Source organism: Poeciliopsis prolifica, unplaced genomic scaffold, assembly GCF_027474105.1.
Source record: "Poeciliopsis prolifica strain line A6 unplaced genomic scaffold, Auburn_PproV2 SCAFFOLD009, whole genome shotgun sequence".
NCBI classification, from domain to species: domain Eukaryota; kingdom Metazoa; phylum Chordata; class Actinopteri; order Cyprinodontiformes; family Poeciliidae; genus Poeciliopsis; species Poeciliopsis prolifica.
Window position 1 is genome coordinate 13021115 of NW_026562384.1, and position 25921 is coordinate 13047035.

A 25921-nucleotide genomic window follows, 5' to 3' on the forward strand; every position below is an offset into this window, starting at 1 on the left:
AATGGATGAAATAGGAAGTTTGTCTGATGTTTTTCATTAGTTTCATGCATCGGGTGATAGAAAGCGCCACCATATTGTGTATTACCTTCTTGGACATGTAGGACAACTCACTGGAATCAGTGACTAGTTGTGGCTTCTTTTACTGTTTTTATATATTGCATGTGATGTTACATGTGAGTTGCTGGCATCTTTGCCAGCAACATACAGAGTGATATATACGTCTAACAAGACCACAGTAACTCAAATCACACAACTGGCGCTCTAAATTATGACAAAAATGACAAGTCAACATATAATCCATCAACTGAATGTGTAGAGAGTATTTTGATTTAAAAAGCTGTCAGATGCAATATGCTCATCAGGTAATATCACGTTGAACTTTTAAAAAGCGCCAGGCCGATCAGATTTGAACAGAAAGGCACAGTGAGAATCTCACTCAGAGAGGAAAGCTGAGGCCTAAGAGAATGTGATGATTGCAGTATTTCCACAGCCTGTCTGCATGTTGAGAGTCCCCCACCGGCAGGGGACAGCGTGAGACTAACAGGGACAGGGACAGATGTGAAGACTCTAAAAGGAAACATGTTGATGTAGAGCAGAGGAAAGCTGGAGGCAGCTTTGTCTACTATAAAAGACAAACTGAAATGTGTGTCCAGCTGCCGCCCACCCAGGCAGGTACAGTTTCTGAATCACATGAATATGATTGAAAATCCATTTAATCACTTTTGATATCATAAACTAGTTGCATTGGGGAAAAATCATTATTCTCTTCATAGCAAAGCTTAATATTTGATACAAACTGGATTAGAGCATATTTTACACATACATGACAAGTAGCATTGGCCTTTGGATAGAATAATTTAATCAGATCTATCTTTGCAATATGTTAAAGCTGTGACCAGAATTGATCTAGCCACAATTTGCTACCCTGCTCTGTTTCTGCACGATATGATCTACAATGTTTAGAAGAGCATCTAATGTTTGCTGCTTGTCCCTCTAACTGAACGATTCACTTTATCTCAACAAAGTCAACCCAACTAACCAATATAGGTGGTCTTAGATCCTGTTTACCTACTTAAATATCTTGAAAGAAATTCGAATTTAGACAAATGGATAACAGCATGTGTTGTAAAAGTTTGTCACATTTCAGAGAATTTATCTAGATTCAGTTAATCACGATCATTGATAAATCAATTCATTTCCTCCTTTTTCATATGATATTGAGCTGAGAGTTCCAAACATCCTGCACTTGTCGATGACATGAATCCTTGAAACACATTTAAGGATTTGCATAATTTCAGGATGAGACTGAAAAACAAAATTTGAACCTGCAGTAAGAAAATCCAACTGTCTGATATTTCCTATGGTAATGGTATGACAGTTGTGACAATCAATATATAATAGTGTTGCGCTTTCACTGTCTTGTTTGGTTTTTCTACTGCACAGTGTGTGTTGGGTTTAAGATGGCCTATGATAACAAAAACTGAGATCTGGCACACATCGAAAAGTCTTAAATTTGCTTTTATGACATCTAAAATAGTCTGGGTAAAAGAAAAACAACTATGGAAAAAGTTTGATTTTTGATTTTTTTCTTGTCGTTTCATTTTCTGAAGAGCAAAAATGGACAGTAAATGCAATGCTTTTACATTGATCTATTATTACTTAACATGCTTTATCTTTGATTTGCCTCATCAAACCCCGATGTTGAACATTTTATCATCTGACATACAAACTGAATTAATCATTTTACAAGAATTTATTACATCCTAGTCAGAATCAGCTACGAGTCATTCTGACAAAGCAAATGTGTCTGTTCGCATATGTTATCGTTTCTAATATGAGTTAGCAGTTACTGTAGGAAACATTAGAGGTGGAACCAGTTTGTCCTTTGTAATACTGCAATAATAATTTAAGTTGATGGAAAACCCTTGATATAAGAAGAATAATTTGCTGCTTTACTGTGAAAATGCTGCAAACTTAGTGATTAAAACTAGCTAAGGGCTGAAATTATGTAATTTCTTATTTGGAAATCTTTAAGCGTTTTTTCCATTGAACAAAGAGGAAATGCTGGCACTTGAAGTCGCTCACAATCGCTTACAACACGCAGGACAAACTGTCTGTAGATGCATCTTGGCTTATTTAAAACCCACACAGAGGGTAAACAAACCTGCTATCATGGTCATTTTAGGCTCTGGCTGAAGCACCTCCACCGTGTACAAAAGGTGTGCAAAGTTCACTTTTAAAACCAGGGAACTTTTAAAACCAGGGAACATTCTTTATCTGTTCTGCACGCACACTCCGTGCAGGTACACTGATCAGTCATAGCCCAGTGCAATTGAAGATGTGCATTCAGGCGTGGATGTCAGCAAGATTTCCAACAATGCATACAGGCAAAAAGTACAAGAGTGCATCATGACACAAAGACATATGTGCGTGCAAAGAATACATGGGAATGCAAATTAAAGATCAATGATGTATTCAGATGAAGCTCAGACACGCATGTAAATGCAAACAGCCCAGCCTGCCTTTTGTCTGCCCATGTTGTTTTGTGCCTAAACTTAACTTTCTGCTAAATTTTAGCTCTTCTGAAACTGTGATCTTTTTGGATCACAATAAACATCTTTAAAATATGTAATTGGTAATGTAATGATTAGTGGTAGCAGAAGTGGAAATGAAGCAAAATGGCTTCTGGAATTGTCTCTCACATCAGTCAATTAAAGAATCATAACAAAAATGAATGTGCCACCAGACAAAAATTCTGGTACAGTGAAAACTCCTTCTGACGTGACACATCTTATCAGATCTGGCACTTGAGAGAGAAAGTGTGCGTAAGAATCGCTTATTGTTTTGAAGAAGCGCAGATTTCCCCACATAAGCAGTATTTGGGAGCCAAGAAGCTGTCGTTTTTATCTCAATGCTGAAATCACCAAGATCCTGCTTTGATGTATGAGCTTCGCACTACGGTGGTAGTGTGTCTTTATTAAGCTGACACATCAAGGAAAAAGAAAAAGCCAAGGGAATTGCAAAAAATAAATAAAAAATGCAACAGCTTGTAAATAGTGATGGAAAATATGTATTTGTTAGACATGAAATGTGGAAAGAAATCATAAAATTGGAGAAAACAAGACTTAGAGAGACCGACCAGGTCAAACATGTATTACACATCAGAATGTTCATCCAGGCTTGTTCTTCTTAAATACATCGTGGAATTACTACACCCAATAAAAATACATGTGCCAGATTGTTTGTGAGCCATTATCACAAACACTAACCCTAACCCTAACCCATAACTAACCAAAGGCTGTTTTAGTTTATCAAATCTATAAAAAAAGACATAAAACTTTAAAAGTTATTACCGGTAATACTTTTGCAGGTGAAGTGTGGCACTGTTAAATATTTCACTAAATTGTTAAATAAATATTTATGTTGGAGATCGCTTAAAGGAATCTGGAAAACTATTCACTGAACAAAAAAATACATTCATTAATGTTGATTTAAATGTAATTCTGAAATTCATAATTTTTTTAAAATTAAGCAAATATTTAATTCATAAAATTGTATTTGTAAAATATGTAAAAACACACAAGTATTTTAAAAATGATACTCGTTAGTTGTATCACAAATGCTTATCTGTTAGCCTTACTCTTCAAAAACATTGGACATTGCTAGAGAGAGTGATTTCTTCGAATTTGTATCTTTGATCTACAAAGTGATAATTCATAATTCATTATTTAGTTACAAGCTAAAGCACATATATCACAACATGAAATAATTCTATTTAATTAATAACTAACTAAACTGATCTAAATTTGTTAATTAATTCCATTTTTTCATAAATGATTGCTTTAATAAATATTGATAGAGTTTGTATTTATGTGATATATGTTTAAATTGTGTTGAAATGAACACATACTTAAATAACGAACTATTTTTTTTTCTTGCCTGAATTATTGAATCTTTGCCCTCGTGTAATATGCATAAGAAATTTTAAATAAAATAATACTGAGCCCTTTAAAAAGGTTGCTTTCTGTTTGCCACTTATTTGTCATTATAACTGATTCACTCATGTACTATAAAGAAAACCAAAGTCTGTTAAGTCATTTTGAGGAACTGTGTCAAAATTTGAGGAACTAAAACAAAATCACACCTTTTACAGGTTCTTTAGTAACTCCCACATTTGCACATTTGTGTGTATGTGCACATACACACAAATGTGCATTCACGGTTAAAATTATAGGACACTGTCTTTGTTTTCTTGTCTCCCTGTGATTGATTGCTGTCTTTAATGCTTGTGGTTTTTTTGTTGTTGTTAGACTGCATTCAGTCTGGTTTCAAAGGTGTAAAAACAACCAAATGCTTCAAGGCATCTAAAAACCTTTCCAAAATAAACAATTGCAGATTACTAGGAGTGTGAACCTCTTGTTGTTTTAAATATTATTTAATTCCAAACATATTATATTTAAATCAATTTTAAAATGTGCTGCTTTTGACTTGCCATGCAACTTTTGTATCTTGCCTGCCACCTTGTGCACAACCTTTTGTCCTGCTGCCTCAGCCGTGCAGCTCTTTAGTCGGGTCTGTCTGGCTGCTTCTCTGTCTCTGTTCTCCCTTTCCGCACAGCTAACCTCCTTCTTTAACAGCTGGTATTAATATTATTCCTGTCTGTCCTCATTGTCCCTGTGCATAAAAGCCTCTCTGAGTGGCGTGCTTCAGGAAAGCCTTAAAAGCCTTACCCCCGACTTTGTCTCTTGATAATTATCCTGTCTCTGACCTGTCTCGTCATATACCTAATTGCCGCCTGCCGTACGACCCCGCCTATATTTGGCCCAGGTGTTGCTGTTATGCAATGGGAAGAACTCGCGTTAAACCTTGCATGAGGGGACACAAGGTAGGAGGGGTTACAGTGAAACGACTTCAGTCTTGTGGACAATGGACTTAGATATTTGTATTTACTCTGCAAGTGTACCATGTCAGAGCTGTGTTCCATATTAAAGGTGAACACATAAACGAGGCTGCCTGGTCATGCCCTGCTACCCTGGCATCAGAAAGTGAAAAAAAAAAAAACTAACCCCCAAACACATGAATAAACTTGTAGATTTTTGCTCAGACTAGAGTAAATGAAAAAATCCATTGCATGTATATGTGTTTCTGTGTTTTAACTAGTGAATTACATAAAAACCTTTTTTAACGCAATCGCTGATTACAAAAAAATGCTGCAAGATATGCACATTTCTTCACATCCAACGCCACTCTCTGTTTGCTTAAAAGAACACAATGCAACTCTGAGCCAACACAACTGGAAATATGTGTTTCTTAAAGTTTTGTTTTATTTCTAGTCGTGTTCCAGGTCGAGCACGGGCATGATGAGGGCAGACAACAGACGCCAAACCAGTATATCGCTTTTCATCAGAGCGCAGTTTGCAGAGAACTCTGCTCAACTATCATGAAGGTTGAGCAGAGCATGACCAAACACCAAAACAGGAAAATGCAAAAATGAGGAAGAGAAAAGATGAGGAAGAGGAGGAGGGAGGGAGGGATGAGGGAGGGCTTTCACAGCTGTTGTTTGGCGGTGTTTCCTCTGATAGGAGATGTTGGCTGTACTCCCAGTTCTTTAGGTAAACTACCAAAAAAAACATGGTTACCTAAAGGTACAAGGGGAGGGGAAACAGGGTGATGGGGTCATGCTAGTTTGTCAACATAAAAATAAAATGAGCTAAGCTCTTGAAATAAATAAAAAAGAAAAATGAATTTCGGAATGGAGTTGGCACAATCAACTAACGTATCTAAGCACTTTTTCTTGTCAGGAGGAAAAAGTGCACAGCAGCATAATTTTGAAAAATCCTGCCCTATTAGTTGTCAAGCTCTTGATCTGCAGGTGAATTTTTTTTTTTTTACTTTATGACATCTATGTTCCATGTGTACCAAGAAAGCATTATTGCACATCCTTTAGAGTAACTGTGCAGACATCTGCAAAACATGTTAGCCTCTTAACCTGGGATCAAGATGATAAGAAGAATCTAAGTCTTTAATCTGTCCCACTGGATGTCTCAATGTGTTTGTGGAAACAAGTGTCACAGCCTGTTTTAGACTGTCACTGCAGGCCGAGAGTTTGTACAATTACTCCATTCTATTCCCAAGACAATGAAGATCATGGACAATGAGTAAAACACACATCGATTCCCAGAAGTGGCCACCAGGAAGCAAACTGGTGACATTACAAAGATTCTGCTGGCATATAAGATGTGCAAGAAAAAATTACAAATTAATATATATTAAGTGCCTTACAAAATAATTCACACTCCCCAAAATGTGTTGAATTACCACTGACATTATTTTAATTTATTCCGATTTTAAGTCTAAGAAAAATACACACTAAACTAAGAAGTTTTTGTCTTCAAAGGTTTTTGTTAATAATCTTAGAAGTGCATTTGTGTTCAGCCCCTTTAATCAATACTTTACAGAACCACTTTTTGCTGCATTACCGTTGTAATTCTTCTGTGCTGTGTTCATACTGACTTTACACATGATTAAAATGAAGATTTTAACCTATTCTTCTATGTAAAATAGCTCAAAATCAGAGCCCTACACTGACCTGCTAGGAGGTGAACCTCTGCCAAAATATCCTCCAGCAGCCTGCAACAGGTTTTCTTCCAGTACTGCCCTGTAATTGACTGCATCAAATTTCCCATCAACTTTGACTAGCTTCCTTACCCCCTAAAGGGAAAAAAAAACATCCTGACAGCATACTTGATGCTGCCACCAGCAGCATCTTAAATGCTCACTCCAAGCTGAGTGTCTAATTTGACCAGCTGCGTTACTCTCAATCTGTTTCAATAAAATATTTCACAAGAAGAATATGTCTGCACAAGAAGGAGAGGAAAAGCTCTCAGAAATCGAATTGCATCCTAAGAGGTGCTCAGGGAAGCTTTTTCAGGTGCAAACAGCACTCAGCACAAGAAAGCCTTTGTCTAAATCTGATATCTCCTCCTTGCGAAACATTTAAATTTGAATAGGTGGAAGTATCTTGCTAAGCTCAAAGCTTCAGTTTTCTTTTTATGCTTCCTAACTTTGCAGAAAAGTACTGAAAAAAATACTCTCTACCCATTGATATGAGCTACAGTAACTTCCTTTCTCTGTGAACCACCAGAAAGAAAGTCTGAGGAACAAAAACAGAAGAAAACCCAAAAAACCCTTGGAAAAAAAAAGTGGTTCAAATAACACTTTCATTCAAGCTGGCTACTCAATGGGCAATATAATGAACAAAGCTGTTGAAGGGTTGTTTTGCCAACACAGTCGCACAGTTTTTCTGTGTTTGTTGTGTAACCTCCGGTGAGAACAGGACAGCCTTGGGAGCACTCTGCCATTACAGCACATCTACAGATCATTCACGGTTGGAGAGTCAGAACATTAACCACGGGTCGTCCTTATCCAAGACAATCCTCATCACTCATAGAGTGATTGCTGAAGCAGTGAGGTTTTTTTTTTTTTTTTTTTTTTTTTGGTTTGCCCACTTTTTCTCTTAACATCAATTAATCAACAGAAGCACCACCCTTTGTTCATATCATTTAATATCAACATAAAAACCAATCACAACATTCAAAGTAAGGGTCAGGCCAATCTTTGAAATTGAAAACAAAAAGTATGAACATTTTGTCACATTGAAGCCAAAGTGTGGTCAGCAGTTGTCTGAAGCACTCTGAGTCAATATTCTTTTGCGATTCCTGCATGTTTGCTGCCCAAAGCCAGCCGCTGCCTTTGCACCTCATAAAACAATCTGTGATCAGTCTTAAATAATTCAGTCCAGGTTTGTCTTGTGTTTATAGTGTTTTACTTGCTCGTCTTAACCTTAATGCTAAATAGAGATGGCTTTTTGTGAATATGTATTCGCAGTTTGAATTACTGATTTTCAAGCCCAGACCAGAGTCTTTAAAAATCTGTTAAGTTCCACTCTGAGTGCTAAAGGAGAAACTTCAGTCATAGACTTTCTTCAGCATCCTCAGCCAGCTCTGGCGTACAGCCATATTTTGTTTACAAATACACCTTGCACAAGGGTAAAACTGAGAAATTCCTTTATTCTTTTCTTATTTGACAACCCTGCTCTGCTCAGTACTGCCCTTGACAGAGAGACAACAAGCCACTATTGCTTCCTGCGTTCCTAAAGCAACAGCCTACAGTATAATACTGCCAGCACCATGTCTCAGCATAGGGGTCATGTTTTTAGGGTTCATTTTCTGTGACCTCCTAAATCACTGGTCAGTGAAGGCCACATTTATGGAGTGTTTTCCTGTCAACAGATCCACCAACCAGAACTATGCATCTGGTGGGCAGATGCATAATGTGTGGCAAAAGTCAAAGGCTATTTTCAACTTTTGCAAAGTACTGCATGCATACAACAATACTTGCTTTCTTTATTATTAAAGCCCCTTTTTCAGAACATTTTTACCAGCTTTTTACATGTTGTACAGCACAACACACCTGATATTCAAAGTGCTTAAAGCATAAGAACATGTTTTTCTCTGCACCTTGACTGAGCATTTCAGACTTTTTGCAAACATTCAACACAAAAAAGCAGGGTTTAGTAACCTCCTCTTCAGTATGTGCACTATTCCCTCCCACACCATGACCTGGCATACAAGAGTAGCCTGCAGAAGAAGCATTGCTCAGATGAAAGTTAAACAAGCCTAAGGATGATGGATCAGTTTGCACTTAAAGGTCAGATGAAGCAAGTGTGTGGAACTGACATGTAAATAGGCGATGCAAGGCAAAGAGGGAAAGACTCCTGCAGCAGATGATTATTTCCTGCTGGATTCCTGTAAATGTGGGAGAATTTAGCCACCAGTGGAAAATTACTGACAAACTGAATATGTACTGCTGGCTACATGGAACCATTTGTTTTATTTTTTTCCATTTGTGTTATTGCTCCTCTGACATGTTACAGTTGACTTGTGATATACGTCCAGCTGTGATTGCAAAGTTTCGATGAAGAAAGGGCGTAGATGCTGGTCTTCCTGTTTTGCTCAGGCGCTCCCACAACAAAAGATCCTCCCACTGACACACGGAAACCACTTGACCCCAACTAACTTCAACGAATACTGAAAGGTTGCAACCTTAAGCGTTACGTAAACGACTCTCTCTCTCTCTCTTTCCTTCCGAGGCTTCCCGTTATGTGACACCTTACATTCAGACTAGTAATAAATAGGTCTTTGTGTGCATTGTAGGCCCCTGAAAGGCTTGTGTCACGGATGTGGGTGGCAGCCTAGACGGAATCTGGGTACTTATGAGAAGAAATAGTGTTAAGTAAGAGAAAAATTGTCAACCTTTCCTTCTTCTCATCAGCCTCATGGCTGCATTTGACTGTGTTTTGTTCCAGAAACATCAACATACAGGACTACTGTTTCGCTTAATCCCAGATTGTGGACACAACAAAGAGAGCAAACATAATGATGAATCCCTGAGTCATTCATTTCCATGACACCATACTGGAAAGAATGCAGAAGGAGGGCATTTAATGTCGCTGGTATTAATTGTCCCTGATGGTGGTGGGATGGCACAAAGGGAAGGAGCGAGAGAGTCTTGTCAGATCCAACCAGTCTAAACCGCTCCTTGCTGGAGAGCGAAGCAGACAGAAGTGAGGTCACGGACAGGAAGCATCTTGTTATTTTCGCTCATTTGACTTGGCTGGTGCCTCCCACTCTCTTTCAGTCTCATCTTTTTCTCTGTCAAACAGCCAGAAACAATCACAGACAAACTGAAACTTGGCCAATATGTTCAGATTTTTCTTCACAACATATTGTTTCCCAGAAAAAGAAAAAAAAAATCTCCCAGAAAGAGTAAAGCAGAGCCAGACTGAACAGGCCTACCTGTCGACAAATATTTTCTCGTCTTCGCCCTGCCCAAACTCCCCTTCGATTTTGTTTTAGTTGCTTTCTTTTCTTTCTTTGCCAGTGGCCTTTCCAGGAGTGCAGAAACCCAGTGCATGTACAACAGATCTTGGAAATTTGGAACTGCTGCCACAAAACAGGAAACTCTATTCATGAAACCCAGAGTTTGATGGTTTATGGAGATCTGCAAGCCAGTTTTCATACAGGGCATGAATACTCTAACCTTAACTAACAATGTCAGCTAAATTGTATTCAGTGTCTGCCAAGTTTCAGTATATTCTAACTGGTAAATGAGCTTTCTTGAATAATAAAAAAAAATAATTTATTGCCGTCTTTATGAAACAAACCCATTGCACCACAGAGCGTGCAGGTTGCCCAACATGTTCTCCAGTTTCCCAGCTTCACACCTGGGTGAGGTGCATAGCTTGTTTACCTTTTTTTTCCTCAACCTATCAGCGTTGCACATTTTAAGCTTTTTCCCAGAAGCTCTCTGGGTGCCGTTGGAGCCACACGTCACATGTGAGACGTTTCAACATAAATCCTGTTTACTTCTACTTTCAAAACATCCACTGTATATAACTGTTTGTTCCACAGAGAGAAATATAAAGAGAACGCTTGTACCCATTTAATTTTGTGATGCATAACTCAATTCAAGATGGGCTGCTTGGCCAAAATTATGTTCCCCTGTTAATGCCAAAGTCATTACCGTTTAAGGCATTGCATGACAAGAAGGGTCTTGTTTAGGAAAATCAGGTCTCCCTAAATTGCATCTCCACCCCAAGAACCTAAAGCTGTTTACTAACACTTGCATTTCATCAGTGATGGCAAACTGCAGGCATCCTGTAACTTTAAGAGCAGAAAGTGGATTTGGGGTCTGATGTGGCAACTTTTGAGTCCTGATAAAAGATCCAAGACCTGCTGAAGTTTCTCTTTTCTAAGATATTAGATGTTGTGTCTGCAGAGATGCCCCGATGTTATAGGAAGCCTCAGGAGGAATTTAATTTGGAGGGTGAATTGAGCCCATCAGTCAGTTCAACTGACTGATTTTTGCCCCTTTTAAATTGCCCATGGTTAATTGTGCATTTTGTATTAATGCAAGTGGTTTAGCAGCTTTGACTGTATTTTGTTTTACTTGACCATCAGGAAAACATCACATTAGTCTATAAATTAGCACTCTTGGAAAGCTTGTCTGCAGTTATAAGAAGGTTTTTAAATCCTAAATCTAAACACTGCTGGTGACATAAATACTTTTCAGTTTTTTCATTAGGTTAACACATGACAGAAACATGTGCTTGTTCTAAATAAGAATGAAAACAGGAACATAGGACTATAACTTTCTGATTCCTTTGTAAACCAGCTATTGTGTACATGAAGTTGTTTTTTAGCTCAGATTCAAGCAGCATAAATTATTAACCTGGCTTCAAATTATAACTATGCACACATGAATATACACTATAAGTGAATATATACACTATAAGTGAAATTGTCAATTGGTCTTGTGTGAATTTCTTTGTAGCTCCAAGGCATGAGGCCCTGAGAATCTGCAAAGTTTACCTATATGCTGGGTCAATATTGCTTTAGTATATCTGATTACTAGTTACAAGGTCATCCTCCAGTTTGTATGTTTCTCTGAGCCATTATTATCCTTTTCTTAATGAAGCTGCACATATTTTTATGGTCTTTCATGTAGTTAATCTAAACATAGCTGCAGTTCTTCTGAATTTGCTTTACACCTCTCGCTCTCTCTCGCTGTGTCTTTTTCTCTCTCTCTCTCCCTTTGTGTCTGTGCAAGTGTACACTGAGAGTACATCATGTACCCAAACCTGCGTGTGAATAAAACCCAGGGAGAATAAGATAGGCTAATGATAGTCCTGCCTCAGACCTGCTTCACAAAAGCGCCGTCTGGGTGCATTGTGTGGAGCTGGCTACTGTGGTTAAACAAAAAAGAAAGTGATGCAGTGTGAGATGAAAACACTTGGGTTTATGAAACAGGCGTCTAATAGAAAGAAAAACTGTTGGAGCAACGTCAAAATTAATTTCAAATAAAGTCTGAGGATGCCAGTCTTTTAATAACAAAAAGTTATAGTTACCTCAGGATTTCAAAACATATTTTTGTTGAAAAATATTTCCTATGTTACGTTAAAGAGTTTAAGCTTTTCAAGCAACATACTTATAATATACCTGCTGAAGTGCTCAATGCTCATCAATTGTCATTTGTTTCCACTTTACATTTCACCTTCTCTTTAACTTAGCAAATAGTAGCCAGGAAGGTCAGAACATCACAACTAACACAAAGTCAGAAAACAAGAGGAATACTCCTGTTGATGATAGCAGAACATGGTGAACATTTCAGAGTCCTGCATCAGCTTCCACTCAGGCTACTATAAAGACATCATGTAACAACATGCTTTGTCACAATACAAACTCAAACTTGAATGTATTTTTGTCAGGATTTTGTATCCATACAGCACAAAATAGTTTGTTACATGGAAAAATTATGTATCATTTTTAAAGTCTTAGAGGGTTTTATTAATTTATTTATACATGCTTTTTTTTCCCCAAAACAATTTGAAATCTACATTAAACATTTAATCTTAAACCCCAACAGAAAATTCAGTCCAACAAGATGCTTAATTTATTCTCAGTAATGGTGGCAAAGGAACAGACCAGACACGGCCGTCCACCAACACTGACAGACTGCACAAAATGAACATGAAGGAGATTTTCTTGATTAGTCACCTATTAATCATGCGATACACAAATCCGTCCTTGATGAAAGAGTGTCAGAAAGAAACAAAGCTATTTCTGAAGGAAGAATGTTACAAGCATGTAGGACACGGAAAGCATGTGGAAGAAGGTGCTCTGCTCAGAAGAGGCCAAAATTAGACCATTTGACTCGCATACAAAATGTTTCAGCAGGAAAATGACATAAAACATACAACTAGAGACAAGGTGGAATGGAACACTTGTTAGATTTTAAATCTAAATGTGGATGTTTTGAAATGCTTTATCTTTCCGCTTCACAATTATATGCTACTTTATGTTGGTGAGCTTTGTGTTTGTAATGTGTCAAAATGTGCAAAGACTTGTGTCATGTGGATATTTTTGTGCAATCTTAGAGGCCATCCTTTGGGCCTTATTGCTTTCCAAACTAAATACAGTAAAACATCTATATAAATAGAGGCAGGATGACTACACTGACAATTTGGATTAGGCTGCATGCAAAGGAGAGTGTGTTGACAGGCTCTCTTATTATCTAATTAGGCACCATAGCCATGGTCCAGAAAGATAAGACAGGGAGCAACAGTCACAGCTGCTCCACCCCACCACATCACCACCTCCTCTCTGCACACTTGCATAATCCCAGAAACTGCCAATTGGAACTCAGAGAGATGTGGAGTAGCACAAAACTCAAGGAGAGAGAAAAGGCCATGTGGCAATAACGAGCGCAGGATTCTGAAGGATTTCTTCACATTTTTCAAACCACAAATTTATAGTTTCAGATGGTACATTTATAAAATCACCATATTTTCTTTTGGTTCTGGGCAATTGTTATGTTTTAAAACAACATTCTATCTCAAACAGTATTAAGAGAACATTCTGGGGTTTCTTTTACACAATCAGGCCAGTAACTCAAAACAATTTCCAGCATACATTACAGAAAGCTGTTTTATAATGGAAAGTGCCTGTCATTTTTTTCTTCTTATGTCATCCTGTCACCGTTTTATCATTGTCAATATGAAACACAGAAAAATACTATAAAAAACACAAATATATATTTTAACTCAATTTTTGGCATTCTCAAGAAAAAAAAGTGGAAAAAGGGGGGATTAGCCAAGCAAGAATTATTTTTTTTATATTTTAGGCAAAGGTGGAGTAAAGTGTCCTGCACACATGCATCCTTCCATCCCTGCATATGCTGACATACAACAAACAAACTCTTATTTCAGGTAAATATCTGGTATTTTGTGAAGTTGGGAAAGTCTTGTGAACCTTTATAACATTGGCAGAGAGCAGGAAACATACTTTTAGGAGCCACAGGGGAATCCTGCTCCTCAGATAACAAAGCAAAATACCAGCGAGTCAGACTGAGTGCTCAGGAACAATGTTGCATTTTTGACATACTGGTAGCCCAATTTCCTTTGTCCTGCAATCTGATATCTTGTTCTCCTTGCCTCCCTTTATGTTTGGGCTTGGTTGGTTGTGTCTGCTCATGCAAGGGCAGCTGACCAGGTCATTCTGGGCTTTCAGGAGGCCCAGAATATACTTGAATTGTAATGGCCAAAGTTGAGTTTGAATGCATTTGATTTTAATGGTTTGGAAAGAGCTCATGAGCAGCTCCTTGTCATAATTCTTAATTGCTTCTCTGCACAATCTGATCTTGAGGATGTGACTTCAATGACTAATGTGTTACACAGATTTTAATCCTCCTTTGGCACATACAGTATCTTCGCTCGGGACAAAAGAGCTTAGATGGATTCTGTTGTTGTGATGTGCTAATAATGCTTTGGGTCACCTCTGTATAATGAAGGAGTATTCAGGAGTGTTCCTGTGCTTTTAAAATGCCTCATGTCAGTTCAATAAAACAAGTAATAACATACCAGTTTCCAAGATTATTCCTACCATTTGGCCAATATTTGGCAGAAAATTTGCTATATTTATTTGGACCACTTAAATATGGTAATTTTGTAATATACCCTTGCTGTTTCATGCACAGAAAATATACAGATTTTTATTTTATTAAAAAGGAGATTTAATTTTTTTCAGCACATGAAGCTTCATCTAAGTCTTTCATATGAAAATGCATAATTATGTTTTGACATTCCACAGATTTAGCCTATATGTTTTTTAGGCGCTTATACTGTATTCTCTTGACAGTCTGATATAGTGCTTAGAGATTCATCATGCATTTTTTGCTCAAACTTATTTTGGTTTGATTATGGGTCCTAATCTGTCAAAAGTCAGCTGGTGCAAATGGGGATCTGAGCTAAAATTAACTTGAATACATTGTAATACAAACCTTTGCGATAAAAATATATGATTCTGTTAAGATGTAGGTGAAAAGTTATTACCATAACTCCTTTAAGAAAATCTTATGAGGACATTTTGCAAATTTTGTAGTGTTTCCAGCACCTATTGACTGGACACCCTGCATTCTTTTGGTGACAGTAAGGTAGTGAGTCTGCAATTACACCATACTATTATTATGTCTGTGCAGAAGAAAAATGTGTTAAGTGATATTGAGGCAAATAATCTTTAACAAAGTTAATGGAGAAAATGAACAGCTCTCTGCAATATATCTAATATTTGTAATGTTGCAAAGAGCAACTGAGCACAAAGTGGCAGCAGTGTCTTTTAAGAAAGAGATGTATGGCCCAGATTGCATGAACTTGTGGTCCAGGGTGTGTCTGTACATTTTATACATTGAGACATAAACACACGTGCACGCCCTTACACACACACATTCATTTCTGTGTGCACAAAAGGATCATAATAATAGTTTGCATTGTTTGTGTTTGTGCAGGTTCAGGAAGTAAAATGTGTGTATTCTTCATGTTTTGTCATTTTCTTACAGAGAGTAGACCGGATCGCGTGATGTCTGAGGCCCTTAACAGTCTGACGCAGTTATAAACTGGAACACCAACTATGTGAAGGTGGTTCCAAGAATCGTCTGGCAATGCACCAAGAACATTCCCATGCTATTCACAAAGTCACAGTACAACAAGGCAATAAAAGCCCAATTAAAAAGAAATTATTGGGCATACATTTTTAACCAGGTCCTCCAGTGAACAAAATGGTACAGTATGTGTTTCAAAGACAAACAAATACTCGCTAAATTGTTAAAGTAGTCTTTTATGCTGGACAGTGATCCCTGACCACCTCTTGTTATTGTAGAAGAAACTCTGGAAACCAAGAAGAAAAAAGACTTTTCATGAAGACTTCCTCTCTTTTTGGCACTCTGTTTGATTTATACCACAAACATCAGCACTCTGCCTATATCTAACCTCAGCTCACTATCATCAGTTCCCTATTTTTAGTTAGTCCGGACTATGTTTTGTCTTCTTTCCTGCCTCCTGTCTGACAGCCTGACTCTTTCTGAAGCTTCAACTCTCCATCCTGGCATTGCTCCTCATGGCCTTTATTTGTCAGAACCATGAATCTATTACATTCCCCCTGACATTTTTGGCCTTATTGCCCTCTGCAACTGTGTTTCAAACACAGATGCTCCAACAGCTCAGACTTTTCTTCAACAAGCACAAAAAAGTAAAGTGCAATATAAAGAGAAACTGACCAGAGTGTGCCTGCACTTTGTTCTAGGCATCAACTCAAAAGCCAGGTGTCATTAAAGACTCCATTTTAGGCTTTACTGCCTCAGTCCACAGTGTGACTAAATCTGTTTTTTATTGGCTGAAGTTGCCTTTTATTCTAAGCCAATACCCAATGCATAAAATGAAACTAGCTGTGTGCCATGTAGGACCAGGAAAAGAGCAGATTTTTGTTTTTTTTAATGGATTCTGTATCCTGGGGGATAGAGACATTTCACAGGCAGTCGAAGAGAAGGCCATCAAACATCTGCACTTCACATCATTAGATGCATTTAAGCGGGTGTGAGTTAAAAATTGAGGCTGTGTGACCTCATGTGAGCATTTGAAATGAAACGGATAGAGTTATGTCAGTTCAAAAGGAGCATAATTTATGTACAAACGCACATGTTGTGAGGTAATGGTGGTATTTTAAAATACATTTTACTTTACATGTTTTTCTTATTACTATTTAAATCAATAATGTTGTATGCATTTAGGGAACTTCTGCCATTGCATGGGTCTACTGAAAAGAGAAGTGGTGGTCGTTTTATTAAGACCAAGGTTTCAAATAATATATAAGTTTCTATTTAATTCTATATGTTCTTAAAAGCATACAAATATATAATTCTGCAAGAACATTTTTCTTTTAAGAAAAACTATTAGAAATGATAATTAGGAATGGAAATTTATGATAATTTTGGCCAAAATTGTTATCATATAATTATATTGCTTTATTGGCCAGTAATCATGATTTACGTATATTATACATGTTTACTTACATGGAAACAACATGGATTTAGCTCAGATAATAACACAAAGGAAAACAAAAAAAATTTGCTTACTGATTGAACATAATCTATTGTAAGTTGTATTTCTGTTATTTGGTGTATTGTTATTGCTTATATAATAAAGAAATGAGTAATAGAAAATATAAATCCAATTTGATTGAATAATTCATAAGTTTTTGGATCCTTTTATCCATCCATCCACTAATCATTATAGTATATTAATTCTTTATTTAGACCTTTGTGAAACACACTTTTCATCTTTGCTTTACAAGTAATAAATTGTCTTTGTGGTTTGTTTTTCATAAGAAAGCACAAATCAAGACATGTAATTAGGAAACTTTTATGGCTTATGATGATGTTTTGCCTCTAATGTGGGCAGCGCAGGGATAGCTAATAACAGTTCTGGGAACTTATTCCAGATCGTATATTGTGCCATGTCTTTACAGGATTTAAGATTCCATCGTTCTTGCACAAGAATGTCTTTGTAACATTGGAAAAGGGAATGCTATATGTGGTGCTGTGATTTTGTTCTGATCTCTGGGCTTGTTTCTGCATGCAACCTATTTGGTTTGTTAACCTGCATGCCAGAAAATACATTTTGCATTATATGGTAAGAATTTGGAAAGTGAACTCCAGACTGTTTTGAGTTGTTCCACATTAATATGATCTGCATAGAAAGGCTCTTAAGAGATGGAGTTAATACAGAATGTAATCTCAAAAGAATGGTACGTAAAGCAGTCAGACTGCACAAAGCATGGGTGAAACTGAGTGCCCATTGAGCCCTGCTTTGGTTTTCCATATGTCTGTTTCACCATTCATGCAAATCATGCCTCTTTAAAGCTGCAGAATTGTAGTTGGGTCAAGGTTCAATGATAAGAGGCACATTTTCAGGTGTGACTTGTGTATAAATTAACTAAATTGGTCACTGTCTGGGCACACCTTGGATTAAGAAGGAATTTACAGCGTCTCCTGCATATTTATAGTGATATAAAAGCAATGAGGAAGTCTTGTTGATGGTAGATTATATTGAAATTTCACCAGAGATTAGATGCACTGTAATTTCTGAATGTCACAGATTGTTCCAAGTGAACTGATATGAATTATTTGCCTTCTTCTTTATTTGCACACCTGATAAAGATGCATTAGAAAACCTTGGAATAAAGGAATATTTGCTGAAAATAGCACAATCTCTCCTGGAAAGATTTGTTCTTTCTAAGCTCTGGAAATTGTTTTTAATTTCCTCTTCATCATGCATGGTCGGAAGATTAGCTGATTTTCTCGTCCAGGCTTGCTTATTACAGTTGTTCCAGTTGTTTTAAACTTTTTAACTTCTTTGCCGATTGTAGAAATGGACAAGTTTAAGCAAGTAAGCGCAGAAGATCAACACACACCAGCCTGATGGGAATGGCATGTTGTCTTTTATTTCCAATTTGAATAGATGCTAGGAGAAATTAATGTTTGGGGTACCTTTTTCTCTACTTGTAAGGGCTTCGGTGATTAGAAAAACATCCCAGCATTAATTTATATATATTTATGAATGCTTTTGTCATGTTTGTTTTTAAAGCATACAGTTCTATAGGTGCCACAAATTGTGAAACTGTTCATTTTAAACTATAATCTCTTTGTGTTTCTAAAACACAGAACAAAATGTACTCAGATTACAGGCTGGATTTTAATTAACTTATTTATTTGACATGCTACAACATTAAAAGATGAGTGTTTCAACTGTGTTTCACACCAACTGTCAAGAAATGCGGACAAGAATGGAAGCACATTAGAAAGGCAGCATTAAAGATGAACAAATATAGATCTTCACATTAAAACTTTTGGGTAGTCTAAGCAGTATTTGAACCAAGACTTTGTGAAAGGGATTATGAAAAAGCCTAATCATGTCTTTACTCCTCTTTGAGAAGTCAGGTCATGATGTTTCCTGACCACACCCGGCAATAAACTCAAGATAAACTGGCCAACCATTTTCCATACAATAAAGTTTTCATTTTGCTGTAAACAAAACTGAAACTAAGGAAAGTCACTGTTTCTGTCCCACTTATGCTGTTTTCTGCGAACATTTAAACAGTGCTAGTGTCTGTAGTTTCTCTTAAAGAATTATTAGCCATTTATCACAACTTTCCCAAAGGAGCAGAAAAATTTAGTCTGCAGGCAAGATCTGGGAGATTAAGGTTAAATCTCATCTTCAGATGAATTATGCAACATTTGCGTGCGCTGTTTTAACAACTCACTGTTATTTCAAACCCATCACTGCTGAACATTCTCACACATAGCTGAGGCTTTCACTCCTTAAAGTGATTAAGTTTCAGACAGGAAGATGAAATTCTTCATACCTTCGCATTGCATAATTTGTTTGTTACAGACATTTGTCCTACTGTTTGCAAGTGGTGCGTGAAGGGAGCAAATTCCTTTACAGAGACTTCATAGGGAGGTTTTTATGAGGTCTTTGACACACTGTGCTGCTGTTTTGGAAGTTTTCACTCCTTTGTGTTTTGGCTGTTATTTGACTCTTTTTATGACCCTAAAGTCTGATGATCAGTCATTGTATGGTATGTGTTCACAACTCTTCAAGTTTGTCACATGATGGCACTTTTGAGACTGAAAATGAGACAAAAGTGGCGCAGCATTGCAGTCACCTGTCGTCGCCTCTAGATAAATGATATTGTTTGGTTCATTTCTGTTGAATCACAAATCCTGGTCCAATCTGGACCTTTTGGCTTTGCCTCAAACAACAATCATACCAATAAGTCCTCATAGAAACTTCCTGCAAGCGTTGTTTTATTTATAATAGAAGATTTTCTGACTGCTGCCACCATGTTATTTTTATGCAAATACAAAATATTATCCAGGCTGTGCTAAAGAATAACTGTAATTACCGCTATTGACTCCATCAGCAGGGCTCCAAATGAAACAGTGATAGTAATACTCATGCAGCCAATCAGGTGAAGACTGCAGTAAATGAGCTTTATGTCCTCTGCATGGTCTGTACTCATGCAAACTAGATCATGAGCCAAAGAGATTAGAACAGTCATACAGTCCAGCAAAGCAAAGGCTGGTTAAAGTTTAACTGGTATGGATAATCTGCATCATTACAGCTTTTATCCAGAGAACAGTTATGTTCTCTGCCTCCAAACAACTGAAAAATTTAAGAGTAACTACATTTTCCAGAGTGAAGCCTAAAAGTTATGCAAACAGTTGTACAGATTTTGTTTTATCCAAATAGTCAGCACATACAAAATGGGGTTTGTTTGACTTCTTAATATGATAAAAAGATGGCAGTGAATTTACAATTATGAGCTTTTATTTTATTTTTGTATGCTCACACAAATACACCTAATTTATTTCTATATATTTTTGTCAAGGTAATTATATGTAATAACTGAGGAACAGCAATAAAATATCCAGCTCTCTGATAACAGTGAAACAGTGATGATAAACATTAAAGAAAGCACAAGATTGTGTGAAAGCAAATATTTATAAAGAGAAAACAAACGCTGAGATAAATATCAAGAATGTCCTCAAGATTACCTGTAAAATTAAATCTATAAAAATTTCACTGCTCAACAATCCACCTTGATGTTTTTGTGTTTCGCATACTGCGTGTGAATGTTGTTGAATGGGATTTTATTTTCCTGAATATGTATTGATTTTCCTTTCTAAAATTACATCAGCCTGACCTTAACCCACAAAATTAAACAACACTGAAAACTGCAGCTTGTTAGAAAAAAACTGAAGCAACAGCAAATCAAACTTTAAATCACCAAGACCTTTTATCAAAAATGCAGTTATGAGGTTTAAATAATGTGTTATTAAAAAAATTTTAATAACACATTATTAAAATGTGTTATTAATAATTCTTCATACCTTCGCATTGCATAATTTGTTTGTTACAGACATTTGTCCTACTGTTTGCAAGTGGTGTGTGAAGGGAGCAAATTCCTTTACAGAGAGTTCATAGGGAGGTTTTTATGAGGTCTTTGACACACTGTGATGCTGTTAGAAAAAATCAGCATCACAATCTTTATCCCGAAGTTACAGATCTGACTTGCCGACTTCCCATAACTCCCTTCTAACTCCCTTCTTCCACCACTTTCAACTTTCAGTTGAAAGTGTCAAACCACAAAAGAATTATTTTAATAAATTTATCAGAAGAAATTGCTTTCTCACAATGAACTTTACTTTCTTCCCCCCCAATCTGTCCAAAAAATTGATTTATTTTCAAGGTAAGGCAAGCAATAGCCATTGCATGTAAAGACATCAGATAACTGTTTTCAATAAAATCTGAAAACAGTCTGAATGACTAAAGATAAGTTATAGCTTATTTTTCATTGATAGTTTTATGCACACTTCAACAGGTGAGAAGGCAAACTTCTTCATAAATATTCTTCAAGAACCATAAAGAATCACTTTCAGTTCAAATCAAAATTTGGTATTGTGAGAACAGACCTTCTAGATTCAGTTGCTGACTTATTAGTTAAGTATGTCTTAATCAAATCAGAATATTGAACATACCTGTGAAAGAAGAGTAGAATGGACAACATAGTCTGGTCGATTTTGCTGCTGCAGATGCCCTCATTGAGGAGAAAGCAGGGGTCCCTCACCACCGACTCCAGGGAGTCCTGCCTCATGATGTTGTTCAGCTTGTCTGTGTTCAGGTTCTGGTACATCAGCTGGCTGCGGAGCTGGCGGAAGTGGTTCACACTGGGGCTGGTGGGGCTTGGTGGCAGGGCCCCCGCAGTGCCATGGCTTCGGGTCGGACTGCTGGACAGGGAGTCATCGCACCCGTTGGCCAGGTCCAGGCAGCAGCTGCAGCAGTCCAGGCCTATGGGCGAGCGGCAGTCTTCATCTGACATCTTCGTGGGTAGGTGAGTGAGAAAAGGGTGCAGGTGCAGGAATGACAAAGACTGATGTGAGGACAAAGTGGAAGAAGTTCAGGGACAGTCTAGTGTGTCATCCTGTCCCCACGTCTGGCCTGGGCCAGTGAGGCTAAAACGTCAGGTTGAGCTCCTCCTGAGAAGTCGCCACGCACTCTGCCTGCTTCTGTCAATGAGTCTCCCCTCCTGTGGCTGTCCTGTGTTAAAGCTTTTTTGTTCCGAACCGACGTTGCTGCACTGTTTTGCTACAGTGGCAGGAAAATAGAGTTCTAAGCAAACATTCTCTCGCCCCGATTCAGCGGGAGTCCTCTTGTAAGCAAAACCCAGAAGCTGCTTGCTGCTTATCACTGTTTTCCCTGAACTTTTTTTTTTTTTTCGGTTGGCGTGCCTAGAGACACGGAGGAGGGAGCAAAAGAGGAGGGAAGGACGCACAGAGGGAGTGGAAAGACCTGTGATTGGTGAAAAGCATCACTGTTTGCAGAAACTGGTCCCTCCTTCTTTCTCCTTCAGATTACCAGAGTGAGTACAGGAGAGAGGGAGGGCACCTTGGTGAGCATGCTTGAAACATGTGCAACTGCTGACAGCCCCAGGAGTGTCTGAGAGAGAAAGTTTTGCAGCAACTCTAACCTGTGAGAAGATGTGCTAAGTTGTGAAAATAAAAGTACACAAGGGTTGCCTCAGCTAAAGGTGTCACGTTTCATTGAGAAGTCCTGCTTCTGGTTATGACTTTACACAGTTTATGGCTTTGCAAAAAAAAATCCCCGTTGCATTTTCTCCTATTTTGTCACGTTCCAGTCACTCAAATAAATGTCTTTAGAGCACAAAGTGTGATCTAAACAATTCCTTTGTAGATCTCATTGTACTTTTAGGGTTATTGGAAAACCTCTGACCTCAAGCTGAGATTTTTTGCAGCACTCCATCCATCTTCCAAACAACTGAGACCAGCTTCCAATTTTCTACTTTTCCTACTTTAAATAAGCATCTCCACAGGATGCCACCACCACATTTCACAGTAGAAATGTTGAGATCAGGTCACATAGAAAATTTTGCAGGAAGGCCAAAAAGTTCAGTTTTAGTCTCATCTGACCACTAAAAGTAAAAGAAAAGTTCAAGACTACAGAGTTTTAAATTGAGCATCTAAACAAGTTTGAGCATTTATTTTGTATTTGATTGTAACTGATGGTCTTTATCTGCATGACTTCAAGGCAGAATCTGACATTAATGAGCTTGTTTGCCAAAATAGATTCAGTGTGTATGTTCTTTTCTTTGTTTTTTGTTGTGTGCATGTGTGTGTTTGTTTGCGCGCGTTTGGCATATAAAACCATGTCAGTGAGAGCAGGGCACTCTGTGTTCTCAACTTGCACACAGCCATAATCTTATCAGGCCCCCACTGTGTTTGATAGCAGTTTTGTCAATTTTCATATCTCTTTTAAAACTGTGGAACTGTGTGTGTCATGTTCATGCCCTGCAGAAATATGCTTCACAAGCTTTAGTGCAAACCAGCACAGTGTCATTACCACCGCGCTGATGCTCCAGGATGATGGCACTGCTGACCTCGGCCGCTGACCAATGAGTGTACTGCATGTTGTCAACAGATGGATGGTCACGCAAGAACACGGCAACAAGATAATTGTACTCTGAAGTGTCAGGCTGTTTCTGCTGCAGAAAAAAATATATCACAGCACATATTGTAGGGGAGCAGGGGGATCAATTTAGCAGAGAAAATGACTGACTATTGCTTTATTGAGTGTGTAATGATGTCCTCAGGCAGCAAGGCTGCTACAGTTTGGCTGGGTGAGAGCAGAATACCAGTCTAATCTGGGTGTAGGCTGCCATCTAGTGGAAAATAGGAAGCATTGAGGAATTGCTTTAAAATTAACTGTTTCACAACAGTTTCAGCAAAAGTTTATTTCTGCTTTTACTCTTTCTAGGCTAGCTGCAGGTTGAATGATTCTGTGTGTGGTGCCTCATATTTAGCTAAACAGCTCAACTCTGCAGATAGTATTGTATGCAGCTTCACAGCTTTGGATGTTTTCAAGTAAATTATTCTAACTGCTATTTTAAGACGGTGTTTTCAGTTTAGCAAACAATGTTGCATTTATGGTTTTGCACCAGAATACACTTCATACTTCATTATTTTGCACGTAATTTGAATTATGTGTAAGTATAGGATCACTTTCATAAATTGTATAATACTTTTCAATTGAAACCTTCTACTAAAAGCATTGCTGAGTATTTCCGTATTCAGTGACTGCTTGTATGCACCATAACAGTAAAGATGTGATGGGTCCTCTGTTTGAGATCTGGTTTTCTGCTATCAGCAAGAAATCCTTTCTTTTCATAACAATTTTCATCAGGGCCCTGGTAAAAAGATCAGTTACCTGACTGGGAGGTGATATTAAAAAAAATATCCAGAAAACACTCAGAACAAAACTGATGTCCAAGTATTGTTCAGTATGTAAACAAAGAAAAATATTTATTCTGCACACATTGCATGAAAGAAGGAAATACAAACACTTGAATGGCCTGGTTTCAGTCCTAACATGTTCTCATTCGAGAGTGTGAGGAGAATTGTGAAATGAAAAATGCAAGAAAATGATTCAGTATGGCTACTCCTAAGAAGGTCTTTGAAGAAGGAATGGAACACAATAACATCAGGCAGGCTTTGCTGGGTTGGATCTTTAGTGAATTTTTGTGAGACGTAACTTTGACAAGAAGAAGAGGTGAAAGTTTTGCTGTCTTATGTTTTGTGGCTATATGCTTACAGGACAGGTACGCATGTCTAGACATTCTCCAGCATCAGAATTAACCAATCATTTGATCTAGGGTAATATGCAGGACACTTGCTCTTGAGACATAACTTTAGACACCATATGGTTCTAAATTGTGCGCTTAAAGCTGTTTTTCTTGTTTGTCTCTCTGTCACCCCCTAATGAACTGGCAACCTATCCATGCTTCCCAGGGTATTTGGGAAGCATGCAAGAAAAGAATATTACTTACTGTTGCTCAAAAGCAATAGTATTAGAAGATGCCTAAATCCTAAATGTTTAAACTGAATGAATCTTTGTCTGAAAGAAAACACACTGAAACTGACACCAAGTAATGAATGCATGTTGAGAGTTTTATCTCTGCTTGTTATCTTTTGTTTGAGGTCTTGTTTTAACTTGCTTGGACAGAAATTAAGTCTCTGGACATTTAGATTGCACCATGCCAAATGATGCAGAAAATGTGTGTAAAACATTGATTGGTGGGGAATTGCTTTTTCACAGACAGAGTCCCAAAGCTGTCTAAACTAGGTCACAGAAAGTAGGATAGTAGATGTTCTGTGTTACCGTGGCATGCTTCCAAAATCTGCTCAAATAATTCTGATAATTCAGCCCTGACATGTCCTTGCCTTTTGCTTCAAGATGCACAATTGCAAAAGCCCAGCTAGTATGACTTTATTTAAGTTTAAAATATTTGCTGTCATTTACGTTTCAGAGCAACTTAAGCTCAAAAACAGGAACAAAATGGTAAGTATAACCAGGCTTGAAATCATGAGTAAACCTAAGCTGTTTATATCTATAAAGAACATTTTATAATAGATGTTCAATATAAAACCAAGCATGTGGACAGATATATAATTTGGTCTTCACAAGTCATTTGGCTTCACCTTGCTAAGCTCTTGGATACTGAAAGACTTTCAGGAAACCTTTGTTGAGTGAAATTAGTGATTAATTTACAAAAAAGTATCATCAGGATGATTGACGTAAAATCTGCCTTAGTCCATCAGTAAAAATCTTGCAGTCTTGTATTGTGGAAGAAGATTGATAAAACACTGTTTTGTAGATATTGTAGTATGGATGTAAGACTCTCTGCCAGTGTACATTTTTTAGTGCAGAGATTGCATCCTCATATGCAGCCTGGAAAATGAGAAAAAATATTCAACTTGTGCCTAAACTGTGAAGTGTAATAATTGCATTTAAGGAACATAAAAAACACAGAACTACCTGTATTACTAAGTGAGGCTGAATATTTTCTGTTTTTGGTCAGTTAGTAATTACCACAACTATTTCTAAACATTATTA

At 37.5% G+C, this 25921-nt stretch overlaps 1 protein-coding gene across 1 annotated transcript in view; it reads right to left on the reverse strand.

Moving 5' to 3' along the window:
* Positions 1-22179, reverse strand: part of tsc22d3 (TSC22 domain family, member 3) — a 32986-nt gene extending 10807 nt beyond the window's left edge. Inside the window, exon 1 of the mRNA XM_055034126.1 lies at positions 21493-22179. Coding sequence (XP_054890101.1) covers positions 21493-21833 — 341 coding nt within the window. The 5' untranslated portion in view covers positions 21834-22179. The remainder of the gene's footprint in view (positions 1-21492) is intronic.
* Positions 22180-25921: the final 3742 nt, after the last annotated feature.